General features: G+C 42.2%; 2 protein-coding genes across 3 annotated transcripts; one reads left to right on the forward strand and one right to left on the reverse strand.

Moving 5' to 3' along the window:
• The first annotated feature begins 5,003 nt into the window (after positions 1–5,003).
• On the forward strand, positions 5,004–9,347 carry echdc1 (enoyl CoA hydratase domain containing 1). 2 transcript variants are annotated; one of them, XM_034610257.1, is made up of 7 exons: positions 5,004–5,300; positions 5,932–6,003; positions 6,787–6,962; positions 7,043–7,185; positions 8,168–8,220; positions 8,366–8,446; positions 8,556–9,347. In XM_034610257.1, the coding sequence occupies exons 2-7, from the start codon at positions 5,939–5,941 to the stop codon at positions 8,971–8,973; spliced, it is 936 nt and encodes a 311-aa protein (XP_034466148.1). In that variant the 5' UTR covers positions 5,004–5,300; positions 5,932–5,938; the 3' UTR covers positions 8,974–9,347. The 2 variants fall into 2 exon arrangements, with proteins under 2 accessions (XP_034466148.1, XP_034466147.1); XM_034610256.1 differs by having other exon boundaries at positions 5,080–5,237.
• A 2,229-nt stretch (positions 9,348–11,576) lies between these two features.
• On the reverse strand, positions 11,577–15,838 carry LOC117776388 (E3 ubiquitin-protein ligase rnf146-like). The gene is made up of 3 exons (XM_034610253.1): positions 15,680–15,838; positions 14,993–15,055; positions 11,577–14,344 (listed from the first exon to the last, which is right to left on the reverse strand). Exon 3 carries the CDS (start codon positions 14,330–14,332, stop codon positions 13,178–13,180), a length of 1,155 nt encoding a protein of 384 aa, XP_034466144.1. The 5' UTR covers positions 14,333–14,344; positions 14,993–15,055; positions 15,680–15,838; the 3' UTR covers positions 11,577–13,177.
• Between the last annotated feature and the right edge of the window lie 35 nt (positions 15,839–15,873).

The following is a 15,873-nucleotide window of genomic DNA, read 5'->3' on the forward strand; positions in this document are numbered from 1 at the left end:
ATTGTGTATAATCAAGCGACCATTTTATGAAAAACATTGACTATAAAATCTTCACTGCAGATAAACCAGGTAGGATGAACACAAAGTAACATCACTCTGCACCATAGACTTTTTATAAAAAAGCTCTGCACACAAAAAATAAAAAAGTGACAGTACATTGTAGAACTGTTTGAAGAGGACTCACTCATGACAAGGAATAAAGTAGCTCCAGAGCATTAACACAGCACGAGTTATTATAAAGTAGTGTTTCACAAGTCATGTAGCCCTGTAGGCAAACCCTTTAATCTTATTTAATCTTATTTTTTAGTCTTCTATTTCCAATAAGCTCTAAAAATGTAGTTCACAAGCTACAAGCCTAAGCCGACGCTGCTACTGTGCAGTATCCAGACCTCTTCAATAAATAATTTAATGAGATCTGAGCATCAATCAGACCGTGCACATAAATATTTCTGGGTGAAGAGGAGTCCTAGGCAAACGTTCAACCCTCAAAGATGAAGCACCAGAGACGAACGACTGTCTGGCTCCTTCAATCTCGCCGGCTGACACCGTGATCTCCTTCCTCTTGAGTGATGAGTGCAGAGCGACGTGACAGCAGCACGGGAACCATCCATCTCATCCATCATGCGGTGCTGTGAGTGTGTGTCTGGGCTTTTATATGTTTGTGTAGAGTATCTATGTTTCCCTCTATGAATGTTTTATTCATTCTTTCATCTAAAGACGTTATGTCAGAATAATTTTGCTTCATGTCTCTGTCTACAACGTATGTTTTACAGCATTGCCTGGTGAATAAATCAGTTTTGTATGTCTACATTCACACTTTCGTTCCTATTCACTTATATAAACATACACACAGTCGTATGCGTACTATCAGCCATACACACCCTTGGCCCTGAGGGGCATAGACACCTAACCTCTCACCCTGAAACCTGGCACCCCGGGCTGACTGAAATAACAGGTGCGACAATGTTATGGTGCCAGAAATCCTACCCCAGCGCCGATATAAATATAAATATTGTCATCCTGTCCTGATGCTGCTCCTAGTTCCCTGTTGGCTGTCTCACCCTGTTTTCCTGTGCCCAGGCTGGACAGGAGTGTCTCTGTCCTGGCCTGAGTTCAGGTCCGGAGGTTTCCTGATGCTGAAATCCTTATTTAACCGGTAGCGACTGATTTAATTCCAGAGCAGCTTAAAACACAATGACACTGGAAAGAACTAACGGAACGATCTGTGTTTCATCCTTCAAGCATGTAGTTGCTGCAGTGACTTAACAAATAAAATGTCAACAAGTGGAGACACAGCAGCTTTTCAATGTCCTGTCTGTTCTATGCCAATAATCATCATGCACTGACAAATGACAAACATTTAAATTAGTTTTTTCAAATTTATAAAAAATGACCTCAATTGGTAACAAACTAAAATTAATTAAGTTATTTTAATTTAAAGTTAGCGAATCGTGTTAATATAACTCGTTAACTTTAAGTTTTAATTGAACCAAATCAATTTGTGTTTTTGATTTAGCCCAACGGTTTCTTTTGGGTAAACAGCCCTTACCTTATTTGTGATGTTAATATTACTGATTATCGGGATGATTATTGTTAAAATTATATAAAGAAAGATTAGACATTTTTTCTGCAACGATGTGCACTAAGAGTTTTCCTATAAATGTGAACCTTTATAATGTCAAGTGACTAATCATTGTGCGACATAAACAGCTTTTTTCCACTGATGATGAATAAATTCCACATCCACACAGACACCTAACACCCAATGACCTTGCACACAGTTTGATCTGATATGACTTGTTGTGTCTGGACCAAAGCAGGTCGTCTCTTAGTCTCCAGCCTCTCAGAGTCTTGAGTAAACAACCTTGAAAACAACTTTCTCTCACGAGGAACTCTAATTAGTAGTGGTGCACTTTTGGTTGTTGACTGGTGTCAAGGCTACAGTTCATTTTGGCAAGTGGCTTTCTGTCTATCTGTGGCCTTGCCTATTTTTGATACAAACATGGTGAAGCCAGACTTCATGGTGGCTTGACTGTCCTTATGTCTGGTTATTAGCTTTATCTTTGCAAAACTTCTGTTTTTATCCAATAGGGATTGGATCCATTCCAAGCATTATAATTTGATGATAAAATATACTAATATATGCAGGGTTTTGCTCTTGCTGTTTAAGGACGGTTTCAAGTAGACAATACACATTAGGCCACAATATATGGATGCACTTAGTCTTCCACTGATCTGTGCATTTTGAGTTGCTACAGTAAATGCTGTAGTCATTGCACCTCCAGTGTCTCCTGTCTCTCTGTCCTCCAGCTCCACTGTCTTCTATCCAATACTCCTCACAGGAAACATGGAGGCCCCTGAGAGACTCTGGCACCTGCCAACCTGCCTTGAAATAGACCCTTACCGGCACTTTGTGTGTGTGTGTGTGTGTGTGTGTGTGTGTGTGTGTGTGTGTGTGTGTGTGTGTGTCTGTGTGTGTGTGTGTGTGTGTGTGTGTGTGTGTGTGTGTGTGTGTGTGTGTATGTGTCTTACCTTTTCCCACAGAAACACTGACCTTGTCAGGTCCTAATAATCAAAAACATGATTTCTGGGGAAGGTTAAGTGTTTGTGTATGTGTGTGTGTGTGTGTGTGTGTGTGTGTGTGTGTGTGCATGTGTTTTCTTATCTCTGTGAGTCGGTCCAGAGCCTTGCTGACTGCAGTGAATTCCCTGACTTCCTGTGGAGCCCCAGACAGCTGCATATTGATTGGTGCGCTGATGCATCACTTTAGAGGCCACAAGCGGCGCATACACAACCACACAAAGAAACACACACACACACACACACACACACACACACACACACACACACACACACACACACACACACACACACACACACACTGTACATGCAAAGGCATTTGTGCGTGCATATAGACAAATGTCTGTTAAATGTGGATCTCTCTCTCTCTCTCTCTCTCTCTCTCTCTCTCTCTCTCTCTCTCTCTCTGCCATTATCCAGCTTGTAATTGGAGACAGACTTCCATTATCAGCTGGAGTCTGCGGCTGCATCACTGATATACGGATTATAAAACAACATGGCCGACTTTAATCGAAAAGACTTAGAGAGCTGAGCAGATGATGAATGAATCTGGACAGACAGAGTCACAGTGTTTCAAAAGTAAAGGAGAAACATTCCGGAACAAGTTCCTGGTCCATCACACACCTACGCCACAGTGACCATTACCCACACACACTGTGGGGGACTATGCAGGCAAATTCCACTGAGCCGCCGCCTCCTCCAGGTGCTGCACTTCACAGAATGATATTTAAAGACAGGTTGTGGGCTGGCTGACCTCGCTGAATGTACTGTACGGAGCAGGGAGGAGAGTCAGTGTGTCTGGAATGCTCGCCCGGGAAGAGTCCCACCGACCTTTTTTGAATTCCTTCCCCACTTTAAAATAGACCAGAGAGGTGTGGGCGTTAAAGCAGAGTGGACTCCACGGTCTAGGATGCAATGTATACTGTATCCTCGTTGGTGACCTTTTATCTTCGTGGGATATCTGTGAAGGAGTTTGGTTCCACTAAAGCATCTATTTAGGGGAAGATGCACTTGATTGGTGTCATAAATAACTAACCTTAGGAAACGATTGCACTTTAACAGGAATGGGACTGAATGTAATTTGCTTCCAAAGTAGATTTAACACACATCAGTGATGGTTGCGATTACAATTACAGTTTAAATGCACAATTACTAACACAAATCAAACTTTTAATTCAGTGCAGCTCTGGAATCCTCTGTAACCCAAGTGAAACGGAGGAGTAATTTGGTGCCTGGGTTTGTTCAGGCCTCTGAATTGCGGTGGAGAGGCTGTGTGGATACAAGGGAAGGATTTATGCTGCCAGTAGCCGTAGATCAGACCACAGCACAGGAAGTGTCTCTGACTCCCTCTATATTTGACACATTTTCCCTCCTCTTCCTGCACGTCTCCAGGTCTTTATATCACCCTCTCACTCTCGTTCGTTTATGTCTGTTTGTCTTACTGTCTTAACGCCTTCATCTCGAAAACTTTCTCACCAAACATTCCATTTCTCTCACAGACAAAGAATTTCACACTAGGTTCTGCCCCTCTTGGTGCAATATTACATGTTTCTAGAAGGACTCTACGATTCCTCAAATATAAGCTAAGGATTTGTTTGATGGTAAATAATAATAATAATTATTATTATTATTAACATTATTATTATACTATTTCTACTTAATTCTTTATTTTGGATACAAATACATGAGATGAAACAATAAACAGTCAAAAAAAACAGTAGACAAGGTTTACATTTGAGTATATAAACATAACAACCAAATCCCAGAGCAGACTGTTGTTTGACAAGATGTTTGCAGAGCGTTGGACTTGACATGTCTTGTCTTTTAAATCCAGCAACCACACTGGTGTCAGGCAAAGGATTATTAATGCTAAATCAAATAAAATTCTGCTATTATAGAGTTTTACGTTAATAAAAGACACTGCACAATATTGAACAATTTACGTTAACTCAGCTGGTTCAGTTTCCTGTGCCAGTGCTGTGTGGTGAGTCTAGGTGTTAAATAAAGTCTCTTGTCAATACTACTGAATAAGGAGATGTGTGTGGAGGCAGCTTCTCACTAAGCTGTGTTTACAGAGCTGTGACAGACACAGAGCAGATCTCTGCATTGACCTGAGATGAATGATAATAAATGAAAACCTCTGTATTGGTGAGTAAAATATGGACACACCAAGCGGCCATATAATTATTAAAATACTTAATATAATGATATAATTACTGGACACTTTGGTGAGTAAGGTGAAATCACAGGCTGTGGGTCAAATGAGAGCACTGCTGTGTGGCGCCCTCTTATGGAGAAGTTGAAGAACAACATGCTGCCTTGTCTCTATCTCCAAAGAGCTCTAGTTTCCAGGGGGACGCATTTCAGTGTAACACCACACGTCTCCCGTGATCTCCATGCCCATGAAGGTTAGTTCCGGCATAAGTTCCGGCGTGTTGTTGATAGAGTGTTTTGTAATGGTTACTTTACTGATATTTTATGTTTTATGCAGCTCCTTCGTGTTTACTAAAAGTCTGTTTACGAGATTTCAGGTCCAGAACAACGAGTTTCTCCAATTATTCAAACGTTGACGCTTCAAACACATGGAGACATGATGTTGGATGTATAGTGTTACAGTAAATACCAGACTGGGCCTGCACTGTGAAGGAGGATCTGTGGTTAGCGAGAGAACTTCCGGTTTACTTCTCTGGCTTCACTTCACTGGGTCACCTGTTCAGGAGGTAAATCACCATGGTAACTCAGGCTGCACCTTAATTACCAGTACACTGTTAAATATGTCCCACGATTAGAAACGAACATATCAGACTGACATCATCAGACATGAAGGACTGCTCCTCTGTCATCACGTTCACATCAGCATGTTGCAGGGATATTGTATTGTAGGTTTATGTGAATGTAACTGTGAAGTAAAATAAACCATTGTCATTTGATCAGTGTAAATGTAAATTGATGTTTTCTCCAATGTGGCAGTCAACGCTGCTCTCCTCCTCTTTATTTATTTACTGCGGCCTCTTTAAACCTTCTCCTTCATTAGCTGTTAAGCTTCTTGTTTATTGGTTCATCGTGAGTTAAAGCCCCAAACACCCACACTGCTGTTTTTAATAACTGTAAAACTGATATCGTCAGACCCTTAGAGAATATCTGTCCCCGCTCTCATAAAGGTCATGTGCGTTCATTTGATTCTTTTAGTTTTCATTGTACGACATACTTAAAAAAAAAAGCAGTAACCGTGCTCCTTGTTGTCAAACTTTGTTTCCCCCTGTATGTGTATATACCCACCGCCCTTTTTTTAATGAAGTGATATGTCTGAGGTAATTTCTCTCACATTCTTTCCACACGCTCCCCACGCAGCAGCAGGATGGCTCTCTGGGCTCTGAGGCAACAACTTCTGAGAAGCAGCAGTAGCTGTGGAGCCTGGGGCAGGTAAATGATAAACACCAAGTGCACTGAGTTGAAAACGAATGAACAACGTGTACTTATCGTGCAGTGCTGACACTTTTAACATGGTGATCAATAGAATGAATTACTAGTTTGATTCTGTTTCATAACAAATTTCTGTTGGAATCAGGGATAACTCACTGTAATGTGCTCGTGCAAATGGCTCATGTGTTTACTTCAGAGGTAATGGAGTTCATTAAAAGCAGCATCCTCCTGTTTGTGAGTGTATGCATTACCATTTCTTTACACCACAATTATACACAGGCCTTGAAGTCAACGTCTGATCATATAAATAACAACATTAAAGCTTTTTTTCTTGAGCAGCAGCGCCCCCTGCAGCCCCACATCGTTATTATTTCTGTTGGGCTCAGTGTCCGAGCCATTAAGTTGTTTTTATGTTAAGAAAAAAAGAAACTCTATCAATGTGTTGACCAGGGCTCTGACGGCACCGTCCCTCTCACTCAACTCAAACACAACTGAATGGTGGATATTATGATCCCTGGCCTCCTGAACCAGCTGCTCTAACAAATACACCAAACTTCTTGATATGAAATGTTTCCTCGCTGAGTATTAGAGATAAATGCTGGTTATTTAAAGTCTTTTTAAAAGTTCTACAATTCAGCAATACTTTTGAACTTGCTGGGCCTGATTCTGGCAACTATCAGTCAGTTACACACTGCTTCTACTAATTTTGAAGCTGCTTTTTTAACATGCTTTCCATGATGACAGACAGCATTCATATGATGTATACACGGTTATTCCTTTAAGGTTACTGCAGAGGCAGAGCAGTGGCTGTGTTTACTCCAACATCCACGGCTACGACCAGCTGGAGGTCAGAGAGAAGCTCCAGGCTTTTCCTGGTGGCTCCATCGATCTGCTCAAGCAGGACTCTGGTGTAGCCGTGCTGACCATCAACCACCCAACCCGCATGAACGCCCTGTCTGGTGAGGAGTTTGAGAGTCTGGTAAATTACAGTGCGGGTTTGTTGCCTTGCTTACACAGAGCTCTGGCTTCCTCCCCTCAGGCAGTATGATGGTGGAGTTGGAGGAACATGTGAGCCAGCTGGAGAACTGGACAGATGGGAAAGGCCTCATTGTCCAGGGTGCTGCTGGAACCTTCTGCTCTGGATCAGACCTCAGTGCCGTCAGGGCCATATCTAACCCACAGGTAGGAAAGTAAAAGACACACCTCACAGCATCTCTCCTCCTGCCTGTATTTATGCCACAGTTAGTCTTATCCTAAAAGACCGAATCTTAAATTTGATGATGATCACAGTCTATATTGCATTGTGTATTGTTATTGTACATCTGTTTTGATCTCATTTCAGGGTTTGCACTCTATCTTAAAAAGTGTAAAATATCTAAAATGCAATAATCTGAATCTTGGGCCTTAAGATGTCTTAAATACATTAATATATTACATACTAGATCTTAATGACTTTTAGGTAGTTCTTGATTATGTTGAGGTTAATTTAAAGCTTAAAGACTGATATTCCTCAATATCTGTTGTAGTTGACATAGGTCTTAAATTTGATCCATTATGGTCTTAAAAATGTCGTAGAAATCGTAAATTTAACTTTTTATAACCTGCAGAAAGTAACCCTGATATTTATTTTAGATTCTGTTCATATTTTATTTCTTACTTCTTCATATCCCCTTGTGCTCCTACTTTTTTGTGCTGCTGCGTTAAATTGAATTTCCCTACCTGGGGATCAATAAAGGTATATCTCATCTCTTCTCTTCTCTTCTCTTCTCTTCTCTTCTCTTCTCTTCTCTTCTCTCTCTTTTTGTATTGTGAATTTACTATGGAGGATCAATAATGGTCCATCTTATCTATTCTTATCTCATCTCATCTCATGTTTGATGAGTCCCTGCCTGATGTCATCGACAGTACATAACAGTATTCAGTCATAGCGCCACCTACTGGCAACAAGAAGTATGCCTCATGTCCGGGTCATGCCATTTACATGCAATTTTCCTGGTCTAGATGTTATACATGGCAACAAAATGCATGTTTGGTGCTCTTACTCATCTGTGCAGTGTTCGCTGGTAGCTTCAGCACACAGCTGTGTCAACCTGCATCCGACCTGCTCCCCCAACATGCACGGGGGGTGCATCGGCCCGTTCTTATCTTATCTTTTGTCTCATAGGATGGGATGAAGATGTGTATGTTCATGCAGAATGCTCTTACAAGGCTGCTCAGGTAAAGGCTCTTGTTTTCTTCTGGTGTACTGGTCTAATTAATTAATTAATTAATTAATTAACAAAAGCAGCAGCATCCAGTGTGGAGTTTCTCTGTTATGTGATCTGCTGCTCAGCCTGGTGACAGAATAGTTTTCTCAGTGCAGGCTGCCTCTGATGACTGTTGCTCTGGTGGAGGGGAGAGCGCTGGGAGGAGGCGCAGAGTTCACCACTGCCTGTGATTTCAGGTAATGATCTTTACACAAGTGAATAAAAAACACTTAAATGTGTTTTACTTACAATTTTCCTTCCAAAGATTGCAAATAACTTTAATTAATTTATCTGTAATCACTCAAGATTAATGGCATCTGGCAGCGTCATCCAGTTTGTCCATAAACACATGGGACTGGTCCCGGGCTGGGGCGGCGCCGCGCGACTGGTCCACATTGTTGGAAGCCAGAATGCACTAAAGCTGCTGGGTGGCGCTCTGAAAGTGGACCCAGAATTTGGACTGCAGATCGGACTGGCAGATGGAGTCCTGGAGGACCCCCGGGCAGAGGAGGGGGCAGGGACTCCCCTCCAGCAGGCCGAGAAGTGGCTCAGCAGTTATGTAAAAGGACCCGCTGCTGTGATTCAGGCTGTGAAGAAGGTGGTGTTGTCGGGGAGAGAGCTCCCTCTGTCCGAGGCTCTGAGGACTGAGAAGGACGTATTTGGGACAGTGTGGGGGGGCCCGGCAAACCTGCAGGCGCTTGCCAGCAAATCCAAACACAAATGAATTGGCCAAAGTGTTTCCTCTGTATATTTACAGAATCTCAGAAGAGCAGATCATCTAGAAACAGATAATAATGATTTGTCTTCGTTGGCCGGTGGAAAAAGGAAAATAAACTATTTAAAATTAAATGACATTCATTACTGCCTCTGTTGTCGATGGGACTGCTTATTATGACAAATGACAAGTGCAGGAGCTGAGACATGAGAGCATTTGATCAGTGACGCTTCCTGTGCTCCTCAGAAGGTCACATTTCCTGGGTCGTGAAGTCGTCGTTCCAACTTCAGTGTGTTCATGTGTTATAAATGTGGAAAAATAATGAAAGCTGTAAACTAAATGTGTGGTATTTACGTGTGTAGAGCACTTAAACAAAACTTCTTTCCATATAAACATCATATAAAGAGCAAAGAAAAAGGATCAGGTGTGGCAGGTATATACATAACTTATATGTGCATGTTAATCGTAAAAAAAAAAGGTGTTGGATATAAAGTCTGGTGTTCGGTGTGAGTGATGGAAATACAGTTTGCAAATGATAAAAGTAACATATTAGCAGACTTTCCTAATTGTCGCTCCAACTGAAGATGGCATTTATGTGAAAGTTGCCCGTCGGAAACCGATTTTTCCGATTATTCTGATACCACGTGAACGCACAATTAAAATGTGCCTTTTTTTTTTATCAAAGTAAGATAAGATAGACTTTATTGTCCCAGTGAAAATGTTGCCTCGGACGTCAGTGTCAAAAACACTAATACATTCGTCCCTCACACATCTACACGGATCAACTATACACATCATGGAATATAAAACCACAGAGTGTTTAAAACTCTACACTACTGTAGGTTTCAATAAATTTTAGGTATGAATAAAATCTTGTTTCTTTGATTCTGCATACACTGATGCTATATAAGGACTTATTTTGTTTAGATTTGACCCCTAAATGAACGTATGTCTAACAAGAATATGCTGACTCCTTCCATGGCTGTAATCTAATGTAGAGCGTTGTGATGGATGAAAAGAAGGACCTACAGTGAAGGACATTCCCCATCTTCTAAATCCTCTCTGTCCCCATCAGTCGAGCTGTCTCACCTCCAGCCCCACTGAGAAATATGATCCTGGCAATGATTAGATCCTGACAGGCTGAGCCGGACTGAAGCAGACGGAGAGCAGCGGCAGCAGATAGATACTGTAGATACTGATGAGGCAAAACAAGCATGAGGCAGCAGCTTCGTTCTGCAGGATGAAGAGTAATACTGCTGCACTTATGTCCACTTTATACTTTTATAATTTGTATACGTTGTAGGTTGGAGCATTACTCAGATGATTGTCCACACGCTGGCTCTCATCTATTCTTTGACAAATGCTTAAACACAGGGCATAAATAAAACATTATTCTTTGTAAGGTGTAGCAATAATGTGTGGGGTTATTTTCCATTACAGCAAATGAGGCACTGCAGAAGCACTAACGTGTACAGACAGAGGTGACATGAACAGGACATCTCCGCAGAAACTGCCAGGCCTTTACATCCTGTTCCCCCTCCAGAGGTCATGTTTCCTGGCAAGACGTCCAGCTGGAGAGCTAATGGCTGCTGGGGTCTGAATACTAAACCCGTACAAGGTGAGCGAGGGGGAGGCAAGAACTGGCACCATTAGGATATAAACACTCATAAAGTCTCCAACGAACAAAGATGAGGCTGTGAGGGCTTCTTCCTTGTCACGTTATTTTCATCGTGTTTTTATCAGTTCTTCGGGAAAACACAAGCTCTTCTTCTCCACGTGTCATGTGCTTTGTTATTTGATGTAATGATATATGATATACTTAGTGTTGAGGAATTTCTGACCATCCTCAAATAATACTGTATATGCCACTATATATATTATATTACATTATATCTGTACAGGAGAATAGTGCCTGTCTAATTCCACAGATACTCCCTTCTCTCTCTCAGCAGTACCAAAGGTCAGGTTATAGATAAAGGACCAACTAACAGTACATTGTAGTGTCTACACTCAGGGACTTTCATATCTAACTCAGATGTGCCCAGACAGAGAGACACCAACTCTAACTGTTTTGCGTATTTCACCAGTGGCAAGACGTCAGGACACAATGTGATTTAGGAATGCATACTTTGACTTAACTGTCCAATAGGATGCAACAGACGTGTAACAGAGAGTGACAGCAATTCTAGCCATTCATGGAGGTGCTGTTAGAATGGGTGACGCAAGTAGAGGGAGATACTGGGATGCTGTGGGAGACATCTTCAGACTTGGGGGTGACAATTGCTCATGTTACTCTGTCAGCGTTTGTATATTGTTTCACCTTCTGGTCTCCTTGATGCATCAAGTCTACATAAAATCTTCTGCATAAGACATCAGCTGCTGCCTAAGTTCTCCTTTCACCAGCTTCCAGGAAACTTCTATAACACTTAACTCTCTCATCCAGTGGGAGGACTGAGGTTGTTTCAATTGAAACAAATATGAACTATTACCTTTGACAGTCCTTCCTATGTAGCACTTAAAACAGATATATTCTTAGATAAAACTAAACTGACATGCAGCCTGTCACATAGTAACAGAACAAAAAACACAGAGACAAAAGGCACAGCCATATCTTTTAAGGATGATGAAATGACACAATTTATTCTTAAATTACAAACCAGGTAACAAAAAACAAGTTGCCAAGCAAAGAACTGTTACACAAACTTTATTTCTCAGGGTGAAAAGTCTAAAAGCTGATGATGTAAGCATGTAAGAAATATAAAAATAACATAACTGGAAATTTCTGCCCGACGGCCAAGAGCCGCAGCATGTTTTTGTTCTCCTAATTGCCTCAGACGTCAAACGTAAAAGAATTTACAACCGTAACGGAATTTTTTTCAAAAACATTTACTCAAACTGAAGTGAACCCCAAAAATATTAATTTTCAACATCTTGCTGACCAGTAGTGTTTAAATAACTCTCTCTTCAAACATGCACAAATCACAAAACTTTAGAGACACCAATTGAGAATACTTTTATTCAGGGACCATGAGAATACTAATGAGGTCCAGAGCTTCTTAAAGAAAAACACTGATACTTCACATTGAAATGTCAATTATTTAAAGCTGGGGAAAGTTAAAATTAATTTGATATGTACATCTATTATGCACATTCAGTTAAAACAGGGGTCATCATCTCTACAGATTTTAGACTTTCACAAAGCTGCCGATGAATTGACATTAAGGAAGAACCAGGCGCAGCCAGCCATACATTACCTCTGTGAGTTACATTACTATGTTGTAAAAACATGGTGTGGGAAATTGAAGTACCCATGTAGCTTAAGAGCATCATAAAGCACTGTACTTCTGTTTCCTTTCTTCACCTTTAACCACCAAACCACAATCTGCTCTGAAATGACAAACTTTGTTAATAGTTGAGAACTTAGAGGAAACAAACCTCATAATCAGTTCAATCTGAAGTAAGGAAGTTATTTAGGCAGAGGTTGGGAACAATTCATTAAGGATTAACTTCTTTCGGAGACTAGTCAGATGACCTTGAGCTCCAACAAGCCTGCTTCTGCTTGCTATGTTAGCGGAGAGAGTTAAAAGTGTAGATGATTAAGAATGCAGCCGTTCACGACAATGTAAAATGACACAGCTCCGTTTCCATGAGTAACATCCCCCATTTATACCTTCTTTCACTGCACGTCACAGATCAGGGTGGGACTCTCACAGGCCTTCTGGGTGATAGATCATATATTTAAACACAACATTATCTAGGTTGTTGCATTACTTTCATCTTTATATCTCCACTTGTCTGGGATGTAAGATGAACATACCTGATATGCCTACATCCAAATGGTTTAAAGTGAGCAACCGGATGGCAGTTGAACACCGCAGTTCAAAACAACATGCTGTATTCATCTGCATGTTTACCAAGCTGTAGCTCATGTCTCAGTACAATGATCAGTGTTTGAAAGTGAAACCCAACATTGCTTCTACTGGCTGGGTAAACATGAGATGAGATTTACAAACAACTCATACAGATTGATTCAGATTATTGTGAGCCAAAATATTTGCCAGCTAAAATTTTGTTGTTTACCTAAAAACATGATCTTGTTTGTTTTTGAAAGAGTACATTTCCTACCCACATCCACCCACATCCAATCTGTGACTGAGTGAAGGACATAAAGCCAGGAATAAATTAGTGGAATGGAACAGTTACAGTGAAGACTTCACACTTCAGTCACTGTACACTGGCCATCAGGCATTCTGGACCTTCCATTGCTACTGGACGAGAGAGAGGAAGACTCTGCGCCAGGAGGGGCTCTGTCCCCTGGATTCAGTCTTTGCCTCTGTGGCCTATCTTCCCAGGGCTCTGCACGCTCTCCATCTCCCCCTTCCTCTTCTTCATCCTCCTCTTCCTCATCATCGCTCCAGTCTCCGGAGCCAGACTCGTCCACAGATGTGAGAGGATCAGAGGACCTGGAGGGTGAGGCCTCCTCCTCCTCATCTTCCTCCTCTCCTTCCCCAGGCTCAGACCGCTCAACAGAGGGTGTGGGCCCGGGACTGATTTGCAGCTGGGAGAGGGCATCCTCCAGAGATGGGCTAGTGCTGGTGCCAGGCTGACCTCCAAGGGAGGTAGGAGGTCTGGCTGGGGCTGGAGGGGCAGTTAGAGTAGAGGAGATACCTGTAACTGGCTGTTGTGCACCTGCTACTGTGGTATCAGCCCCATCAGCAGAGTTTTCTCGACCTGCTGCCCCAATGGCTCCTGTAACAACTTCAGTGTCAAAACGCAGTCCAGCCACACCCTTTTTTGGGATATCCAAAACGTCCCTCTTCATCTTCCGTCTACGACCATGCTCATTGCGCCTGTACTGCACCATGTTCTCCAAGTCAGCTACATACAAAAAACCAGCAATTAGCATTTCAGCTGTTTTCTTGCCCTTGGAGAAAGCGTCCTCCAGCTCACGGCTGGTTCGCTCATCATACTGCCACCAACCGTTACGGCCCTCATAATACCAGGCATGATCGCTTGCTGTGCCACCTCGACCTCCCGCCGATGCTTTCAGCTCCTCAGGAGAGAGCAGTGTAGGCCGTTCCAGGAAGTCATCAGGTACTTCCTGTCTGCAGAGAGCACAGCGTTTGCTCTGCCAGGATGCTCCCTTCACACACAGGAAACAGAAGACATGATGGCATGGCAGCTGGACTGGGTGGACGCAGCTCTGCAGACAGATGGCACACTCCGGTACAGGCAGGGCTGGGGATGAAGTGCTGGAGCCAGAGCATGAAGAATCTGCGCTGTTACCGCTTCCACCACCACTGTTGCTACCTTTCTTACTGGATGGAAGCGAGCTCACAGAGTGGTCTACCTCCCCACAGCTAGCCATCCTTAGCAAGTACTGAGGAAAGGGCACAATTTTACATTATGGTTATTGTGGGCATGCTTGAACAATTATTATATTTTAATTAGCATTATTCATTAAATACTTTTCAAGATTATTATTATTGTGGTGGTAGTTTTGTTGTGCCCTTTAAAGAAACTCCATCTTAAGTCGACACTTATCAAGTTTACATTTCATTGTTATACTTGAACAGGTAAGATCCTAGCTTATAGCAACACATTATACCTCACTCATCAGTTCCCAGGATCTTACATTTTATGCCAGATTCTTATACTTGACTGCGCGGATCATAGTTTACAGTCCCTGAATGAATTGTTTGAGAAAATAAGGCTGCCTGACACTATAGCTTCTTTTAAGTCTCGGCTACGTACATTTTTTTTACAGACGACATATTCCTGAATTTAATTTCTATACTTCTGATTTTCTTTTGCATTTGTTCTTTGTGTAGCAGTTTGTGTTTAACCATTTATTTTCTGGTTATGCAGCACTCTGTACTTTGTGTTGAAATGAGCTCTATTCTAAGGCTATTATCATGATATCTTTATTTTGCTGTTGAAATTAAAGTATTCTTCCGGCTGATGCTATGATCACATTTAATCTGTATGTAATTTGAGACAAACAAAGATGCTGCTACTTGATACTTACTGAAAGTCGCCTTAGTGCTGATGTATCATTAGGAGAGCTACTGGTGAACCTTCAAACTCGACACTGTGAAAAGACAAGGTGAAAAGACAGTTGTTTACAGTCCGTCCTTGATAAAAGAACATCTGTGAAAGCACACATCAACTTATCCCTTATGTAAACATTAATGACGAACAACCCGTTCACATCATGTGACAGTTAGCACCCTAAGCCTGATGTTAAAACGGATTAGCTACATGTTAGCAGCAACTTAGACATAGGATGGTATTCAAGTGTGTGGAACAAAGGGCTGCTCTGTTTACTGACCACAGCTAACTGTAAGTTGGAGCTAACCCACCAGGCCTAATGACAGGGCTAGTGATGGACACAGCTAACGGTGCTGAGGTGAAGTCAACAGCTAACGACCTGATACTCACACCACTGGTGACAGCTACTTGTTTGGCTAAGGTTAGCTAGCTGCTAAAAAAAACAACAAAACAAGGCGTTTGTCGTTGGCGTTACAAATACAAGCCCCGGTCACAGAGCACAGAGGGGGGATTCTCCACCACAACAATGAGACCTGTTGTAGCTAACGCTAGCTAGGCTAGGGGGTAGCGCTCACTCCAGCAAATAGACGGAGTTCAAATGACGGCGTTAGCGTATTTTAGCATGGCAGCGAGGGGGGGGGCATCACAAACTGCGGACACGTACCGTGAGATTTCACCGAGCTGCGCTGCTCGACAGCCGCACTCCGTGTGACAGGGGCTAATCTCCGATGCTAATTCTCCCACTTCCACTGTTCGCTGGCTTTTGTTTTCCTCCGCGAGAAAAGGAGCTGCGATAAAAACGACGGCGACGACGTGACGCTGCGCGATGACGCAGGTGTGACGTAAAACTCGTACGCC

Source organism: Hippoglossus hippoglossus, chromosome 16, assembly GCF_009819705.1.
Source record: "Hippoglossus hippoglossus isolate fHipHip1 chromosome 16, fHipHip1.pri, whole genome shotgun sequence".
In the NCBI taxonomy this organism is placed as follows: Eukaryota; Metazoa; Chordata; class Actinopteri; order Pleuronectiformes; family Pleuronectidae; genus Hippoglossus; species Hippoglossus hippoglossus.

What these genes read in the sequence shown, in the direction of transcription:
- echdc1 (XM_034610257.1), top strand. Translation starts at nt 5,939, where the DNA reads ATGGCTCTCTGGGCTCTGAGGCAACAACTTCTGAGAAGCAGCAGTAGC. An exon ending in AGCTGTGGAGCCTGGGGCAG is followed by an intron (nt 6,004 to 6,786) that starts GTAAATGATAAA and finishes TATTCCTTTAAG; the next exon opens with GTTACTGCAGAGGCAGAGCA. An exon ending in ACCACTGCCTGTGATTTCAG is followed by an intron (nt 8,447 to 8,555) that starts GTAATGATCTTT and finishes TAATCACTCAAG; the next exon opens with ATTAATGGCATCTGGCAGCG.
- LOC117776388 (XM_034610253.1), bottom strand. Translation starts at nt 14,332, where the DNA reads ATGGCTAGCTGTGGGGAGGTAGACCACTCTGTGAGCTCGCTTCCATCC.